This window comes from Carassius carassius, chromosome 23 (genome assembly GCF_963082965.1).
Source record: "Carassius carassius chromosome 23, fCarCar2.1, whole genome shotgun sequence".
Lineage (NCBI taxonomy): Eukaryota > Metazoa > Chordata > Actinopteri > Cypriniformes > Cyprinidae > Carassius > Carassius carassius.
In genome coordinates, this window is record NC_081777.1 from 13,929,105 (window position 1) to 13,948,810 (window position 19,706).

General features: G+C 39.0%; 1 protein-coding gene across 1 annotated transcript; it reads right to left on the minus strand.

Moving 5' to 3' along the window:
• Nucleotides 1–15,124: 15,124 nt before the first annotated feature.
• LOC132101357 (extracellular calcium-sensing receptor-like) lies at nt 15,125–18,344 on the minus strand. The gene is made up of 5 exons (XM_059506250.1): nt 18,039–18,344; nt 16,928–17,761; nt 16,528–16,749; nt 16,151–16,274; nt 15,125–16,020 (listed from the first exon to the last, which is right to left on the minus strand). Exons 1-5 carry the CDS (start codon nt 18,312–18,314, stop codon nt 15,125–15,127), a joined length of 2,352 nt encoding a protein of 783 aa, XP_059362233.1. The 5' UTR covers nt 18,315–18,344.
• Nucleotides 18,345–19,706: the final 1,362 nt, after the last annotated feature.

Here is a 19,706-nt window from a genome sequence, read left to right on the forward strand (position 1 = left end):
TATAATTTTGGGACCAAAATGTATGTATTTTAGATGCTTCAACAAATTCTAACTGACCCACTGATGTCACATGGACTACTTTGATGATGTTTTTATTACCTTTCTGGACATGGACAGAATACAGTACATACATTTTCAATGGAGGATCAGAAAGCTCTTAGACTAAATCTAAAATATCTTAAACTGTGTTCCAAAGATGAACGGAGGTCTTACAGGTTTGGAACGACATGAGGGTGAGACATTCATGACATAATTTTCATTTTTGGCTGAACTAACCCTTTAAGTTAGGTCCTTCATTTTATACACAACAATAACAATTATTAATAATTTATGGAGTATGGACTATTGCACATTATTGATTTGTGTGTGTGTGTGTGTGTGTGTGTAAGAGAGAGAGAGAGAGAGAGAGAGAGAGAGAGGTGATTTGAGTGAGTGTGATTTATTAATATTTGTGAGTGAATGTGTGTGTGTGAAAATCACTCTGGATCCCTCTCATCCAAGTTACCTTTTGAAGTTATCTTTGAACTTTTGTCATCTGGCCGGTGCTTCAGAGCTGCAAATACCAGGACAGTCAGGCACAAGAACATTGTTTTTCCCCCAGACAATCCACCTCATGAACAGTTAAATGTTTCCCACTTACGCAATAGAAATGTGCAATACCCTTCTATTCCATTATCATCTATACCACAACTGTTTAAACAATTTATGTTTTTGCAATTTGCTTTTTTTTCTGTGTGTTGTTGTCTCTGTGCACCGGAAGCTTATATCACTAAAACAAATTCCTTGTATGCGCAAGCATACTTGGCAATAAAGCTCTTTATGATTCTGATTCGGATAACGTTATCAGAGTTTACAAAATGGTAAAGGACATGTAATGTAATGTTAGAATATAAATACCTGTGTTTGTGTATTTTTGTATTGTTTTTTCACTTGCTAAAGTTAGATGCTCATTTGCTGTTGTGTATTAATGTCACTGATCTATATTATGTTCTCTATTATAGATCAGTGGTTAATGTCTGTCTTTTAGAGATTTTTCCACATTTTCCTCATGTGAACTCCATGCATTAGGTGTTATATATATATTTTTAATCTTATAATAGTCTCAAAGATAACATACATTGTGTTTTTTGTATTTATTTCTTCACTCAAAAACAAATTAAGGTTTTCAATGAAAACATTCCAGGACTTTTCTTATTATAGTGTCCTTCACTGGACTCCAAACATTTGAAGGTCAAAATTACAGTTTCAGTGCAGCTTCAAAGGACTTTAAAAGATACCAAATGATGGATAAGGTTATTATCTAATGAAATGATCGGTCATTTAAAAAAAAATAATAATAATTGGGGCAGACGAAGATCTAAAGAGACATGGTGGTGCACATGTGGCAAATGTCAACCATTGCCAACAGAGGAAGAATCTCAGTGCTGCCATGACTGGACCAATTCAATTCCGCCATTAGAAACAGTCAGTGAGTCAGCTGGTGAGACCCTGTCTTCATCTCTCTGCATTACCAAACAAAATGGTTTTCCACCGTTACTAAGCAACTGCATTTAGAGGTGTTTTTTAGTTTGCCCAAAATTAACTGGAGACGCCGTCCGAGGCCACACGAAACCACACATTTCTTTTATTTTACAGTCAATACAGGCTGGTGGCATACAGGATGGTTCTGGAATGGATGCTGAAAGTAGAGAGATTGGGAAGACGAAACAGGAGGATTCTTCCATCCTGTGTTGTCAGTGCCATCACACAGTCATACCCTTCTCCGTCAGGACATTATGTGGACTTCAGAGAAGCAGAAGAGGCTTTTGGTCTTTTGTAGTAATATTAATTGGAATTAGATTAATGTTACATTTTTTATAAACATTACATTTTGCTGTAGTTTTGTTACTTTCATATTCAATGCTATTTGTTGTTGTATATACATCAACACTACATACTTATTGATGTCTCACACAAATGTTTATTTGGAAGAATAAAACAAATTTGAGATAACTACGGTCATTGATGTGTAATTGCAACTGTAGTAGGATACCTTCAGTAAGGACCATATATTCACACTAATTTTCCTCAATAAGAAAATATGAGAACAACTATAAAACAACACGAGTAATAATAGTAATTGTACATTAGACTCAACATTTTTAAAGTAAATTAGTGTCCAAATCTTGATAAGTGCTTTGCAATTACGTCTTGCTTGTCATGCCTAGGTTTTAGGGCTATGTTTTGTGGCAATGGTCAATGAGTCAAATGAGAAGAACTGTCTTTGTAAACAATATTATTGGTGTTCAGCTGCCATTGTATTTTTGAGTGGTTTGTTCAAAAATCGCTTTGGCTAACCATTCTTTGGTATGTTTTCAGAAAACCACACTGTACACCTATAATAAAAAAAGATGAAACATAACAGAATAAATTATACAAATTGTATTGATTAAATTACTATAACAGAACATTCCCATTTGATTTATGAACTTTTTGAACTCAAATCAATTGACATCACCCTACATATTGAGAAATGTTTACTAGTTACGCACAGTATGTTGTTTCCCACTTACCAGTAGTGGTTGTGGCTTGCTGACAACCTACATTTTCATAGTGGTCAAGGATTTGTTTTTTTTCGCTTTCCTTCTTCAATCCAAGTGTGCACACCTGTAATGTGAAAAAGAATGGACTTCCAATTCTCAATCAGTTCCAGTATAATACATGGATACACAAAAAATTAATAATAATAATGTATGAATTATAAACATAAAAATATATGTTTGTGGTCCAGCAACCCCAAAATTTTCTCTCCATGCTACCAAGTGGGCCGCCTCTGCCATGGGCAGGACTATGGCGGCCATGGTGGTAGCGGAGAGACATCAGTTGATGAACCTGGCAGAAATCAGAAAGAAAGAAAAGGCTTTCGTCTTCTGAACTTTTCTGTATTTCCGTTGAGATGGTGATTGGGAAGTTCAGGGAGACGAAGGCATGCTCCGCTGCTTTCAGATCATTCGTTCCACAAATGTCCAGGTCTGAGCCCGAACAACATAATGGTCCTGTCTCGATCTGAGGATCAAAGACAGGCACAGAAGGCTAGTGTCATGACTTGCACTCCACCCCCACCTGCGGGCAGGGGTAAGAGGAAGCGTGGGTCACGAGGAGGTAAGCAGAACCTAAGGGATGTGATCCAGACGAGGCAGCATTCTCATCCGAATCAGAGCGATACCTAGGTATCTACTCGTTCCCTTTGGGGATTTTTTTACTTCTGCTGTTATCCTCCCCTTCCTAATTCCCCTTTAACCACCAGCTCTCCACCTGATCGAGGTTAGGTGGAAACCTCTCACATAACATTCTCCTATGCTGGACCTATAATGTTTTTGGATGGTCCTATGTTCATAGCAACCACCCTACTGATGGTCCGGACTAAAAGGAGGCGCCCCTTGAGCGGGCTACAGTGCAGGAGGGTGGGTGAGTATGTATCCCTTTCTGCATATACTTATGTGTATTAAATTGCTGGTGGTTATGTGTCTACTAATAAACTCTGTGAGTTTCTTTTGCAGTGCTCAGTTACAGTGTTTACTAAACACTCGACAGCACCAGCCATCCAGCTTCATGTTCCGGTATTAGGCGGCTGAGATCACAGGTTTCTAAACTAGGATTTACACAAGCTCCAGTCTGGATCTAGAACACCTGAGAAGAGATGATGCCAACCCCCAGATGATGCTAACCCTGAAATAGCATACAGAACAAATATTGCTACTTACTATGCAATCACATTATAATTGCTGTTAATAGTGTTCTTCTGGTATAATTTTTTTTTGGGAAAATTCCTGTCATTTGCACATAAACTGATCACCACTTATAAGCTACTACTAAATATTGTAGAAATCTAATTTTCTGTAAAGTTGCTTTGCAATGATTTGTATCGTAAAAAGCGCTATACAAAAAAAACTTGAAATTAATTTAATTTAATTATTACAATATATATCTGTGCATTTTTTTAAGGATACAACATCACCAAATTATTAAATACAACATTTCTAATTTATAGCACGAAAGCATAATTGACCATAATTTCACTTTGTTAACTGGTCACCAGTGAGGTACATACGGACTGGTGGGATTGTATTGCAGGGAGGGCATAATATGTCCCAGATGTTGAGGGTTTTGTCCTCTTTCCAACACTTTCAGGAATTGTTGTGAGCACTAAACAAAGTTTAGAATGAGCATCTGCAAACTGTTTCCATATCTGCTAATCTTTTTGCAGGAGCTGTTGGATAAGGGGTGCACCCCTTCACACTCAAAGTATATGTGCCAGCTATCACAGTAAACCATTCTCTCGAAGCTGGCCAATCGATAGGCATAAATTACTTGATCATTAAGTTCTTGAAGAGTCCTAAGAGGCTGAACTCTTCTCATCCTCAGACTGTGCAATCTTTGGACTTGTCTATGGTCCTATGAGGGCCCTACTTTAAGCCTCTCAGTTCGGCCGATTTGCGGCCCATATAACTTAACTCGGCACTTGTTTAGTTTAAAAATAGACATGTCAAGCTTTCTATAGATATCTCTCTCATGTATTTTCGTTGAGTATTACAATTACAGGAGATACAGTTCATTTAAATGACGTGTTTGTAAATGAAGATCAGCGCAGACAAAGGCTGCAGACAGCACACCTTGTTTGTTATCTTTATTTTATAAGTGCACAAATTTTTGTTGTTATTATGTCTGTATCCCAAAAAAAGTAGAACCTTTACAGATTCGATTGATGTATTGCTCTTATCTGTACGATTAAAACTGAAAGTGTATTTTAAGTTCTTTTCAGGGTTATCAGGAGAAAATGACTCGAGAGGGTTAAAGAGGTGGGTCTTTAATCTAGACTTTAACTGACAGAGTGTGTCTGCCTTCCGAATAATGTTAGGTAGGTTATTCCAGAGTTTGGAGCTAAGTAGGAAAAGGATCTGCTGCCCACATTTGATTTTGATATTCAAGGAATTATCAAATTGCCAGAGTTTTGAGAACGCAGCGGATGTGGAGGACTGTAGTGCAATAAAGGGCTCATTCAAATACTGAGGTGCAAACCATTCAGGGCTTTATAAGTAATCCGAAAGATTTTAAACCTATACAATGTTTGATAGGGAGCCAGTGCAGTGTTGACAGAACCTGGCTAATATGGTCATACCTCCTGGATCTTGTAAGAACTCTAGCTGCTGCATTTTGGAGTAGCTGGAGTTTGCTTATTAAGTATGCACAACAACAAAATAAAGCATTACAATAATCTAAACTTGAGGTCATTAACGTTAACGTTTAATGAATTAACATTTCTGCATTCGACATTGAGAGCATAGGTCGTAATTTAGATATATTTTTGAGATGGAAAAATGCAGTTTTACAAATTCTAGAAATGTCACTTTCAAATGAAATATTGCTATCAAATAACACACCAACTGATGACGAAGAATTAATAGAGCAGCCATCAAGTCTTAGACTGTTCGAGGTTTTTTTCAGAATTTAGCAGAAAGAAAATATTCCTCAACCATGTTATACTAACTATACATTCTGTTAATTTTTCAAATTGGTACGTTTCTCTAGGCCTCAAAGAAATATAGAGCTGAGTATCATCAGCATAATAGTGAAAGTTAACACCGTCCTTCCTGATAATATCTCCCAAAGGTAACATGTAAAGTGTGAAAAGTAACGGCTCTAGTACTGAGCCTTGAGGAACTCCATACTGCACTTGTGATCGATGTGATACCTCTTCATTCACTGCAACCAACTGATGGTGGTCAGATAAATACAATTTGAACCATACTAATGCACTTGCATTAATGCCAGCAAAGTTTTCTAGTCTATTCAAGAGAATATTGTGGTCAATAGTGTCGAACACAGCACTAAGATCCAATCATACTAATTGAGAGATACAACCACAATCAGATGATAAGAGCAGGTCATTTGTAACTCCAAGGAGAGCAGTCTCAGTTCTATGATATGGTCTAAATCCTGAGTGGAAATCCTCACAGATACCATTTTTCTCTAAGAAGGAATATAATTGTGAGGATACTACCTTTTCTAGTATCTTGGGCAAAAAAGGAAGTTTCGAGATCTGTAATGTCTGTAATGAACTAGTTCTTTGAGGCCTAGTTGTTTTTTTTTTTTTTTTTTTTTTGATGAGAGGATTAATAGTGTCATGATGCAGGGTGCCGTCTCAGCTTCCCCTGCGGTCTGTGTTGTCTTGTCTGTTCGGTAGCTCGTGGTCTGGGCAATCAGCGCTGATCGTGGCGGGGTTGTGCAGATCACAAGCTGATTCTTCCCAACCTGTCGCTCGTTCCCCAAATCCCTTATATGTTTGATTGTTTTGTTTTTTGCCCATGTTTTGTATGGTTCCAAGTCTCAGTCTCACCTTCTGTTTTTACCGTCTAAGGATTTGTAAGGAGTTGGTTGTGGCTGCGGTCACCTGGGGGGTGGAGTCCAAGGTCCGCGCGGCACTACACTATGCTTCTGTTGCCACTGGATACCCAGAAGGTCTGCTCTTTGTACCTGAGTCAGTCCGAACTAGCGTACTTCAGTGGGGCCACTCTTCTAGTCTAGCTTGCCACCCTGGAGCGACTCGTTCTTGTAGGTTAATCAAGCAGCGGTTTTGGTGGCCGTCCGTGGCGCAGTATCCTCGACGGTTTGTGTTGGCCTGTCCGATTTGTGCTGCGGGTAAGGGATCCAATCGACCCCCAGCAGGGCTACTTCAGCCGTTGTCGGTCCCTTCGCGGCCCTGGTCACACATAGCGATGGACTTTGTGACTGGCTTGCCTCCATCTAGGGGGCAAGACGGTAGTTCTCACTGTGGTGGACAGGTTCTCAAAGGCGGTCCAATTTATTCCCCTCCCCAAATTGCCGTCAGCGAGGGGAGACAGCAACTACGGTCTTAGATCATGTTTTCCGTATTCATGGCCTCCCGGTGAACGTGGTTTCTGACAGAGGTCCCCAGTTTGTGTCTAGGTTTTGGACAGAGTTCTGTCGACAGCTCGAGGGGCGACTGCGAGCCTATCTTCCGGTTATCACCCGCAGACTAATGGTCAGGCCGAGCGGGCAAACCAAGATTTGGAGAGAGTCCTGCGCTGTGTGGCGTCTGCTGAACCGTCATCTGCTGAACCGTCATCTTGGAGTTCCAGGTTGACCATGGTAGAGTATGCGCATAACTCCCTCCCGGTCTCATCTACGTGTTTGTCTCCCTTCCAGTGCTGTTTAGGCTACCAGCCCCCTCTATTCCCCTCTCAAGAATCCGATGCCGTTGTTCCCTCCGCGCATGGGTTTATTCAGCGATGCCTCCGTACTTGGAGGATCGCCAGAGAAGCCCTCACTCGGACTGGCGAGAGGAACAAGGCATCGGCGGACCGTCACCGTACTAAGCCCCCACTTTACGTCTGTGGTCAGAAAGTCTGTTTGTCTATTAAGGACATTAACTTTAGACCGCCCTCACGTAAACTGGGACCCAAATTTGTTGGACCATTTATCATCGCCAAGGTGCTTAGTCCGGTGTCAGTACGGCTCAAATTGCCCCCTCAGTTTAGATGGATCCACCCGGTTTTCCACATTTCTAAGATTAAACCTGCCTTTTGCTCCCCCCTTCAGCCCCTGACCTCTGCCTCTCCGCCACCGAGGGGTCGCCTGCCTATGCTGTATGGCGGCTCATTGATGTTAGGCGTAGGGGTAAAGGATATCAATATCTGGTAGACTGGGAGGGTTATGGTCCGGAGGAGAGATGCTGGATTCCGGCTCGCGATATTCTGGATCGCGCTCTCAATGATCAATTTCATCAGCGTCATGGTGAGACCTCCGGGGACGCCAGGAGGCGTCCCTGAGGTGCGGGGTACTGTAACGGTGCAGGGTGCCGTCTCAGCTTCCCCTGCGGTCTGTGTTGTCCTGTCTGTTCGGTAGCTCGTAGTCGGGGCAATCAGCGCTGATCGTGGAGCTGATTCTTTCCCATCTGTCTCTCGTCCCCCACTCCCTTACATGTCTCTGCTTTTCTGTCTGTCGTCGTGATTAGATTGTTTTGTCTTTGCCCATGTTTTGTATGGTTCCAAGTCTCAGTCTCACCTTCTGTTTTTCCTGTCTAAGGATCCGTAGTTCGGAGATCCGGCAGCGCGAGTGGTCCGCAGTGTGCCGGCCAGCTCGGAGATCTCTGTGTGCGCCAGAGCATTTTATTATTGTTTATGTTATTTTGTGTTTTGTGGCGAGAATAAAGATTCTCCTTTTCTCTACTCTGCTTCTGAGTCCTCTGTCTAGTACGCACCCTGACAAATAGGTTTTGGGGACATTTCCTATTGACAATGACACATTAATAATAGTCCGAAAAGGATATATAACTTCTGGAAGCACCTCTTTTAGGAGCTTAGATGGAATAGGGTCTAACATTCATGTTGTTGGTTTAGATGATTTAACAAGTTTATACAGTTCTTCCTCTCCTATAGTAGAGAATAAGTGGAACTCTTCCTCAGGGGATCTGTAGCACACTGTCTGATGCAACACTGTAGCTGACGGCTGCATGGTTACAATTGTATCTCTAATAGTATCAATCTTTGAAGTAAAGCACCTCATAAAGTCATTATTGTTGTGCTGTTAGGAAATGTCAATCTGATGATGCTTTATTTTTCATTAATTTAACCACTGTATTGAATAAATACATGGGTTTATGTTTGTGTTCTTCTAAAAGATACAAAAAATAATCAGATCTAGCAGTTTTTAATGTTTTTTTCTGTAGGATAGTGAAATTTCCCACCAAGCAATACGAAATACCTCTAGCTGCATTCTATTTTCCAGCCTGCTCTCTTTAGGGTGCGAGTGTGCTCATTATACCACGGTTTCAGACTGTTTTCCTTAATCTTACTTAAGTGTAAAGGAGCAACCGTAACTAAAATGCTAGAAAAGAGAGAGGCCATAGTTTCTGTTACATCATCAAGTTGTTCTGAGTTTTTGGATGTGCTAAGAAATTTAGATAAATCAGGAAGATTAGTTACAAAGCAGTCTTTTGTGGTAGAAGTGATGGTTCTACCATACTTGTAACAAGAAATAGAATTTACAGTTTTAGCTATTTGAAGTTTGCACAAAACTAAATAATGATCTGTGAGATCATTGCTTGGCTGCATAATTTCAACACCATCAAAACAATTCCATGTGACAGTATTACATCTAAAGTATGATTTCCACAATGAGTAGAAACTGACAAATAACTGTATTATCTAACCCCAATAGAGTTCAAAATGTCTGTTCCTCTTTATCCCAGTGCATATTTTTCATTATCAACATGGATATTAAAATCACCAAGAATTAAAACTTTATGTGCAGCCAGCACTATCTAAAATCAACAAATTCTTTAATAAATTCTGTGGCGCCCTGGTGGCCTGTATACTGTCGTGCAAAATATTTTTGGGACATTCAAGATTTTTTCATTTGTAAAAGTATCTTGAGCCAATTTTGTTGTTTTTCCGAAAAATTATTTGGTCGTCTTAACCATAAAAAAGGTTAAACCCCTAGAGAAACTAAGGCAGGGCATTATAACACAGTTATCGCTCTTTCACTTTGTTTGGAATGCTCTTGAGTTACAGTGTTCTGCCTTTGTTTAGCCGCACGTCAATATGGCAGCATGATGGCAGCATGTCCCAAACCGTCTACATTCCTGTCTCTGTCTGTGTGATTGTCATCAATGTTATTGTCTCTTGATGGTGCTGTCTCTGAAACATTAGACTTGCTTTGAGTAAATTAGGTTACTGTCTTTGATTTGTAAATAGACAGTTAATCTGGCAGGCGAACACGGCAAGTGGTTTACAGGCACTGTACTGGGACTAATCTACACTGGCCGTTTTCTGTTCATCGCTAACGTTCTATAAGGAACCAGTCCATCACACATCGAACTTGGATTTAACTGAAGTGAAACTTACTCTCTTGACATTTTGGATGACCTGGACCGCCCTGTCAGTGCGGAACTTGGATCCTGTTCAACGCAGCCAAATCGCCGACACGCCTTCGAATCTTACGTGTCCAAACTTCTCATGAGAAAGGGAAGTGCTTTTTTCTTGTCTTTGCGCCTTGTGCTTGAATCTGTATCTTTGTTGTTTTAAAATCCGGCGGGTTCTGATTTTTAATCACTTCTTTCACAGCATTGCTTCATTGGGCTTGTCTTCCTGTTTACACATGACGTGATGCAACGTCATCTTTCTCAGGAGGTTTGAAAATCTGGACTGGATTACCTATGCATTGGCTAGGAACGGAACGTGCAATGGCGCTGCCCTTTTTTGTAATGTGTTTACTAATCTTGAGCAGAATATATGGAAGCCCGCACAGGACCAACTACTCCCGTGCAGGTCTTTTAAATACAGTCACAACACGCTGGGGGACGTGCACATCTGTTTGTGCATCAGACATTAAATCAATGCACCTGCCTCTGTTCTTCTCCTCTGACACTGCGGACTTGGCCCGTCTGATCAGTGTTATGGCTTTACAAAACAATTTTACTATTTCTGAAAACTGCCTTCGTAGCTTTGTACTAAAAATAAGCTCAAAGAATGAATCTTCTATTCAATCATTTAAATCACTTAAGCTGAGGTGTTTAATTGTTCTGTTGCTGTTGATTTCAGGAAATGTGCAACCTAATCCAGGCCCAGACTCTGCTATATGTCTCAATACCCCTGCTGATTTTAAATCCAGGGCTGGCCTTGGTTTTATTCACTTGAATGTTCGTAGTTTGATTGCAAAGATAGATATGATTCGTATTTGGGCACACTCAACTGAAGCTGATGTAATTGTTTTATCAGAAACTTGGCTAAGCAAATCTGTTCTGATTGAGGATATCAGTATTGATGGTTACAACGTATATAGGACTGATCGTCCCAGAAGGGGTGGGGGTGTCGCAGTATATATTAAAAATAAGTTTAGTGTAAATATGCTTCTCTCTAAATCAGTGAGTAAGCAATTCGAATTTTTAGCTCTTGACCTCGAGGTCTCGAAGACTCTCCACATTACGGTAGTTGGTTGCTATAGGACACCATCAGCTGTCAGGGATGCTCTGCCTTCTTTAATGCAGCTTTTATCAGGTCTAAATCAGAACGAAATTGTAGTCATTGGAGATCTAAATTGGAACTGGTTACATCCAGTATCTGATGAATTTAAAGCTTACTGTGACTCGCTAAATCTCCTTCAGCTCGTTGACAGTCCCACCAGACCTAACCTGAAATTTCCAGATAAATCATCTTTAATTGATCTTATCCTAACCAACGTTCCTCACAAATACAAATAGCATTGAGCTGCCACAATATATTTTTAAGGACTCACATAAATTATCCGATAATGCTTGGCTGTTTTAATGAGCATTTTATTGCCTCTGGTTCATTATTTGATTCCCTCAACACTTCACATCAGAATCATCCCAAAGGTAATTCGCATGGTCATTCTGGAGTCAGTAATTCTTTTAGTTTCAAGCCATTTTCAGTTTCAGAAGTGCATAAAGCCCTCACACTTTTAGACATTAGAAAATCGGCTGGTCCTGATAACTTGGAGCCTTATTTTCTACAGTTAGCATCTGATTTTATTGCACCGCCTTTGACTTATCTTTTTAATCTTTCTCTGGACACGAATGAAATTCCACTTATATGGAAATCCGCATTTGTTTTTCCTCTGTTAAAAGGAGGCGACCCGACTGATTTAAATAACTATAGACCCATCTCGAAATTGTCTGTCCTGACCAAGGTTATGGAAACTCTGGTGAACGAACAATTGAAAGAGTTTCTAACTATCAACAATATTCTGTCTAATTTTCAATCAGGTTTTCGTAAAAAACACAGCACAACTACAGCAGCCCTAAAAGTAGTAAATGATTTTATTGACTCCTTAGATAAAAAACAACATTGTGCAGCTCTCTTCATTGACCTATCGAAGGCTTTTGATACTGTGGATCAGGGTCAGGTTGTCAGAACAAACAGTTTGCTGGTTTGACAACTATCTATCAGGTAGATCCCAGTGTGTACAGGCAGATGGTCTCACTTCCAGCCCTCTTAGTATATCCAAGGGTGTGCCCCAGGGGTCAGTGCTGGGACCACTTCTATTTACTTATATTTATTTTATATATCAACAATCTTGATCAAAATGTCTTCAACGCAAATTTTCACTTTTATGCTGATGATACTGTGATATACTGCTCTGCATCAACTCCAAACCAAGCTCTTTGTCAGCTTCAACTAGCTTTTGATACTGTACAACATACCTTGTTCGATTTAAAACTTATGTTGTTCTCAAATGCAAAATCAAAGTCACGGAACCTTCTACCCATCACTACTTCTCAGGGCTCCGAGATTGAGTCTGTATCTCAATTCAAGTATCTTGGTATCCTAATTGATGATTCACTCTCTTTTAAACCTCACATTCAACAGTTGGTAAAAAAATTAAAGCTGAAATTGGGTTTTTATTTTAGAAACAAGTCATATTTTTCCTTTGAGGCCAAAAGGAGGCTTGTTGCTGCCACTTTCTTGTCAGTGCTGGACTATGGCGATGTTATATACATGAATGCTTCCACCACAAGCTTGAAACTGTTGGATACTGTTTATCATGGAGCTCTTAGGTTTATCACAAACTTTAGAGCACTTACTCATCACTGTTCTTTGTATGATCGGGTTGGTTGGTCTGCATTGTCTACCCGTAGACTTAACCATTGGTACATTTTTATCTACAAGGCAATTCTTGGTCTGCTTCCCCCATACCTCCAATCTTACATCGAAAAGAAAAATACAGGAAGATATTGTCTTCGTTCTGAGGACTTATTATTATTATCTGTCCCTCAAGTCCGGACCGAACTGGGAAAAGGGGCGTTCAAGTATGCGGCCCCCTGCACTTGGAATCAGCTGCAAAATGTCCTGAATCTTAAGGAGCCAGTTTCATTGGCTGATTTTAAATTACTTTTAAATAACATGGAAGCTACACAAACTGGCTGTAGATGTTATGACTGACTCAGTTATGATGGACGATCCTTGCTTGCAATAATATTTTTATTTAGATTGCCTGGAAGAAGAAACTGTTCTTGTGCCTGGCTGTCCTGGTATTTGCGGCTCTGAAGTGCCGGCCAGATGGCAAAATTTAAAAAAAAAACTGGATTACTTGAATGTGAGGGATCCAGAGTGATTTTCTGAGCCCTTTTCCTCACTCTGGATGTATACAGTTCTTGAAGGGTGGTCAGGGGAGCACCAATAATCATTTCAGCAGTCGGAACCACTCTCTTTAGTCTTCTCATGTCTAATTTTGTTGCTGAACCAAACAAGACAGTTATTGAAGTGCACAGGACAGACTCAATGACAGCTGAGTAGAAATGTTTCAGCAGCTCCTGTATCAGGTTAAACTTCCTCAGCTGGCTAAGGAAGTACAACCTTTGTTGGGCCTTTTTAACAGTGGAATCAATGTGATTGTCCCACTTTAGGTACTGAGAGATGGTGGTTCCAAGAAATCTGAATGAATCCACTGCCGCCACAGTTCTGTCTATGATGGTGAATACAGGGGGGTTTCTCCTCAGGTCCACTATCATCTCCACTGTTTTGAGAGTGTTCAGCTCCAAGTTGTTAAGACTGCACCAGACAGCCAGCTGCTCAACCTCTTGTTTGTAAGCAGAATTGTCATCGTCCTGGATGAGACCGATGACTGTAGTGTTGTCTATAAATTTCAGGAGCTTGACAGAGGGGTCTTTAGAGGTGCAGTCATTGTCCACAAGCATTCTGAGCATCCTTTAGGTTAGGCTTTTTCATACAAATCAATATAAAAGCAATTATGCTATGTCTAGCATTCTTTTACGTTAATGAGCATATCAAATAAATTGATATCCACGGTATTCACTCCTGTTTAACTTTTAATCTGCTTGTTATGATAAAAAAATTAATTAAAAAAACTTAATACTGTCACATTACTATATGCATCATATATGGGACAGACCATGATCACTAGATCTTATACAGGTGTTACTATAACGATTTTGTAAATGATGATCAGCAACCAAATATTGATAATGTGGAAGTTACTGCCTTTTGCCTTGGTGTGACTTTCCAGGTTTTGCAGAAAATGCAAAGGCAGAGTATATTCACTTCAGAATAAGGGTAAAAATCAAGTTTGAGCTCACAATTTTTTAATGTAGATCATTTCCATTACTGAAACATCTAATTGTTAATTTTCCAGTGTACTACCTATAATTAATTTGGCGGAACTAGTAAAAAAATTTAAAGCCATTTTTCCTCAGTTTCACACTCTAGCGAGTTAAGGTCTTTTGCCTTTGTAGGGCAGTGTAATGTACAGTAGCCAGTACAAGCATCACAGGGGATTTATCATTAACACTTGTTTTTCTGGATAATGTTAAATGAAGCACCATTACTTCAAACAAGTTATACCATGCAACACCTTCCCCTTTACCTTTTAAATGTGGCTCATGTTTATAAAAGTATTATTGTGGGGTAGACTCTTTTAAAATAATGTTATCATCAGGTTTTAGCCAGGTTTCTGTCAAACAGAGCAAATCTAGGTTATCATTTACATAAAGTGCTTTCATAGATAGAGACTTGATATCCAATAAGCCAAGCTTCATCATTTGTTTATCTGTATTACATCTGTTTTTTTTTTTTTTTTGGAACATCAATTAAATTGTTACTCTTAAATTGGTTTAGATGTTGTTGTTTTTTTTTAGTAATTTCTAGTCAGGGAACAGACACAGTATCTATAGTGTACAGTTTGCAGCCTAGAAATGCTGCTTCAGTGAACCCCAAAGGATGCGGCTACTGTGGACATAAGTGTCTGATCGCTCTCACTGTCCTGCAAAAGGAAAGCTGTGCAACTCTGTGGCAAATTAAACCATTTTGCAAAAGTATGTCGCTCTAACTGTGAGAAAACTGTTCATGCAATAAGCCAATAAGGTTCAGACCAGCTTGAGGAATGTGATGAACTGTTTATTGACTCAGTGACACAGAACAGGCTTTTGTGAACATTAATATAAAAAGCTAATTGTCATAACCAGGTAACTTCAACTCTTTATTCAGTTGAAAAAAATACAAATAAAATGTGGACTACTACTGTACTTTTGACTGTAGTGTATTATTCCAAATGTTTAAAACTAATAATAATTATTATTATTATTTTGTTATTTTTTCATCATGTGCTTTTTGTCATTTTTCTCAGGTTTCAGAAGAACAATGTAACATTTAGGAGCAAATATACACAGCAAGAGACCAAAGGCAGATGCTAGAATAGCAAAGACATGGACAGCAACCGTATACTTTCCACGAGAGCTTACATAAACTGGAATGAAGGTTATCCACACAGCAAAAAATATAAGCATGCTGAATGTGATGAATTTAGCCTCATTAAAGTTGTCTGGTAATTTTCTCGCCAAAAATGCCATTAAGAAACACAAACAAGCTAAGAGTCCAATATAACCTAAGACACACCAAAATCCAACTTCCGATCCTACAGCACATTCAACAATTATAGCTGCACTCATAAACTTGGTGTTGTATGATGCAAAAGGAGGCTTTGTTGTTAACCATATGATGCAAATAAGTGCTTGCACAAAAGTGCACAAGATTACACTTGATATTTGTTTAGCAGGGCCAAACCACTTCATGACATTACTGCCAGGGAGTGTGGCTCTGAAAGCCATTAAAACTACTACAGTTTTTGCCAAGATACATGAAATACAGAGAGTAAAGCTTATTCCAAAAGCTGGATAACGAATCTGACATAACCAGTCAGTCGGCTTCCCTATAAATGTTAGGCCAATCAGAAAGCATGCACAGAGGAACAGAAGGAGAAGGAAACTTAACTCTATATTGTTTCCTCGTATAACTGGTGTCTTCATGTACACTATAAACACACCAATCACTGCTAATGCTACACAGGCCCCAAATGCTGAAAATGCCCATAGAATTATTCCCAAGGGCTCCTGAAAGGACAAAAACACTAAAGTTTTAGGAATACACTGGTCTTGGGCTTGGTTTGGCCATGTTTCTTTAGAACATGTCAGGCAATCATTTGAATCTGTGGAAAAAATTGTGAAAATGGGGTGCATAAAATGCATCTATAGTTTGATTTTAAATATAACCCCCTGCCCCCCACCCAAAAAAAATAAAAAATAAAAAAAAGTGAGGCGCTTTGAGAAAATCCACACCTGTTTGATTACTGATCTCTCCTTCAGCACATGGTATACAGTCAAAGCAGCAGACTGGCTTTCCTTTCTGCCTGGCCTTCCTGGAGCCTGGAAAACAGCTTTTACTGCACAGTGATTCTGGTGCCTAATGACCACAGCAGAGCAAGCAGTAAAAAACACTATAGTCTCAAGACTGCATGTCACTACATATTTTCATTGCATAAATAAATATACAACTTTAAAATCTAAAATGTTTATTATAAAATAAAATCAAAAGAGCATTGCCATTTCAGTTTAAAAAAAACGCCTTTATTTAGTTCTGCCATAACTACTGGGTAGAGTTGAAGGAAAAACAGACAAAGCAAACAATACCGGGTGATGAGTGGGATGGCACACACCTTCTCTCCGCTGTGCCACATAATTGCTGGCTCATCTATTACTAGGTCCTTTTCATTTTCGAGGGAGGCATCATAGAATCCCACCCTCACTAGCTGAAGGGAGCCATCCGACTCTCTTCGCCAGTTCATCAGGTCATAGGATGCAATGGGATCACCATTATCATCAAATCTGACCTCTTCTCCTAGTGTTGTGAAATGTGTTCTTTTCATATAGTACAGGAGCTTAGATGAATTTTGGGAGATAGGATGATGCAAAGCAAATCATTAAAATACATGGATGGCAATATATAGAAATGCATAGATGTTACATTTAAACATTGTTTTAAAATGTGTACAGTGTTTGATAATTTCTTATTAGAACAATATAGGCAGAACATGCAAAATGGTGAGTAAGACACACCTGCCATGGCAGAATTTGAGACAGACACCCACATGTCCCATTCTGAAAGGGGCCTTTTCCTGGTTCACATGTACTTATGTCATGTAGTGCATGTGCTATGAGATACACAGCCTTATAAACATTGTAGGAGACTCTGAGTTGTGACACGTCTAAATAGGGAGTGTATACATCATCCAAACTCTCACTGCCATTACAAAGTGGCCAGTTCTGTGGCTCTTCTCCATGTACATGAGTATTTAAAGACCCATTCAGTCGACAATGGAAAGTCTCTTCCCAAAACTCAGAGAGAAAATCTGACTTTTGAGCAACAGAAATATTTACTCTTCTGAGGTAACTACCAAGATGTGGAATATCAGCTCTCCGTATGGCAAACCCTAATGTTCCTTTCAACAGATCACCAAAATTGCCCCAGAGGGCTTTAGATGTGGCCCAAGCCTCACTGGCAATCCACTGAAGATGAGTAAGATTTTGCCGTCTGCACTCTTTTAGTATACTATGTAGTTCTGATTCCCCAGAGAAGTTTACTATGACTGTGGCAGAAGACGATTTTAAAATGTTCACAAGTTCCTCCACTGCATCTTGCATCAAAACAACAGAATAGAAGTGAACATAAGCAGGACAAATATTAAATGTTTCGGACTCCTTTAGGAAAAGCTGGATAGCAAAGCGAGCATAATCTGATTCCACACCGATCACCCCAACCCATGTCCATTGAAAATAATGAACAAGTTTTACCAAAGCTTTAATCTGAAATACATCACTTGGCATTGTCCGCATGAATGCTGGAAACTCTTTCTTGTTACTGAGACATGAACAGGATGCAAAGTAGCTCACCTAAAATATTAAAACACAACATTTCAGTAAAATTGAAAGTAACTAATAAGTGATCTAATACAGTACAACCAAATATATGCTAGCACTGTTAATTGATGATTTATGTACGCATACACACACACACACACACACACACACAGAGAGAGAGAGAGATTGTTTGTCTTTTTCTTAACTTTTGTTTGTATTTCACATAAAGGAAATCAACATTATATCACCAAAATGGAAAGGAAAATTAAATGCAATTGCAAGAGTTTAATTAAGAAATATTTTATTTTACCATGGGTATTTTAAAGGATCCTAAAGTTCTCAGAACAGCCATGGAGACTCCTGATGCAGCATCTCCCACGATTACAGGGCTCGGCTGCTTTTGTATATCTTTTGTACAGCTCTTTCCACTGCCCTTTTCTGGCTGTCCATTGACCAGAAGAAGAGACCTCTTCACAGATACAGGTATGTCATCACCACCGTCCTTGATGTGGTAGCCCAGTGAAAAGTTTGGCAAAAGGTCTTGCCGTTGGTTTATTTCTCTCACAGCAAAGATCATCGTCTGCATCCACCTCAGGGCTCTAGGAGTGAAGCTGCATTGGATTTCACACACACACACACACACACACACACACACACACACACACACACACACACACACACACACACACACACACACACACACACACACACACACTTGTATTAAATGTGACCATTATTGCACTTAATGCACACTTATTAGCTGCATTATTGTAAAATGTAAATGTAACATAAATAAATAAATAAAAGTATTTCTAAACATTACAAAACAATGATCGGATTATGAAAGCATGACACACAATTGATACTTGGTTGCCTCAGGTTTGGTTTTGAAAAAAAAAAAAGATGAAATGGGGCTGGAATGCAAAGGAAAAATCCCTCCCAAAACAACATCTCCCCCTTTGTAAAAACTGTAGGTATCTTCATCTCCCTGAAAGACACACTTAATCTTGCTTTTATACTGACTCTGCAAACCAATACACAGCATAGGCAAAAATGTAAAATGCAAAAGCAAAATTGCATTAAGCTGTGCCATAACTGATAAATGAGAGAATCTAATGGGTACAACATAAATAGATAATCTGTGATTGAGGGATGGCCTTAACTTTTCACCTGAAATAAATAAATATATCATATGCCCCTCCTGCTGTCAATATTTTATGTAGCAAGCCCTTGTGAATGCATTATTTCTTTGAGCCAATGATAATGCACACGTGATACACATTCATCCACGAGACAATGTCAGTCAATAAAATAAAAATAGTCACATTATAACTTATTTTCTTAAAATAATTTCACAGTAGCTATTCTGGTGCACATTTTACAGTGGGGTGTAAAAACTGTATGCGTAAACATTTTGTGGGAGTTATGCCTGTTGCATTGACCGTGTTTTCTACTTATTTAACAATTGTATATTTACATGAAGTAATTATAGATCATATGAAATACACTGATAAAAATTGTGTACTACATAAACACAAATGTTATTTCTACATTAAATAATTAAGTCCAGACAAAGAATTAAAAAAATAAATGAAATTCTATATTACTTAAAATTTAAGATTGTAGAAGTTAAAGTTTGAAATTATAAGCACATTTTAGTTGGAATTGTTTGGTATGTTTACAAGGATTCTTTAAGTAAATATCAAAGTAGTAATCCCGTTTTTTCCATCATGCACTGGGGCATGAATAATTAAAAAGATTAAATTTTCACTGTTTTCGAGTTGTATTTACATTGTTTTATGGTTAATTTTGTCATTGGGTTTAGTAAGTTACAGTTTTGTGATATCTGAGTTAATCTGAGTTAATTTTCTGCTCAAAATGACCCATTTTTACTCAAACACTGTCCATTGATTGTTACGTCATTGTGTATGGTGTACCAAGTATCAAGGTCTCGGTGTTCATTTGGGTAGTAATTATA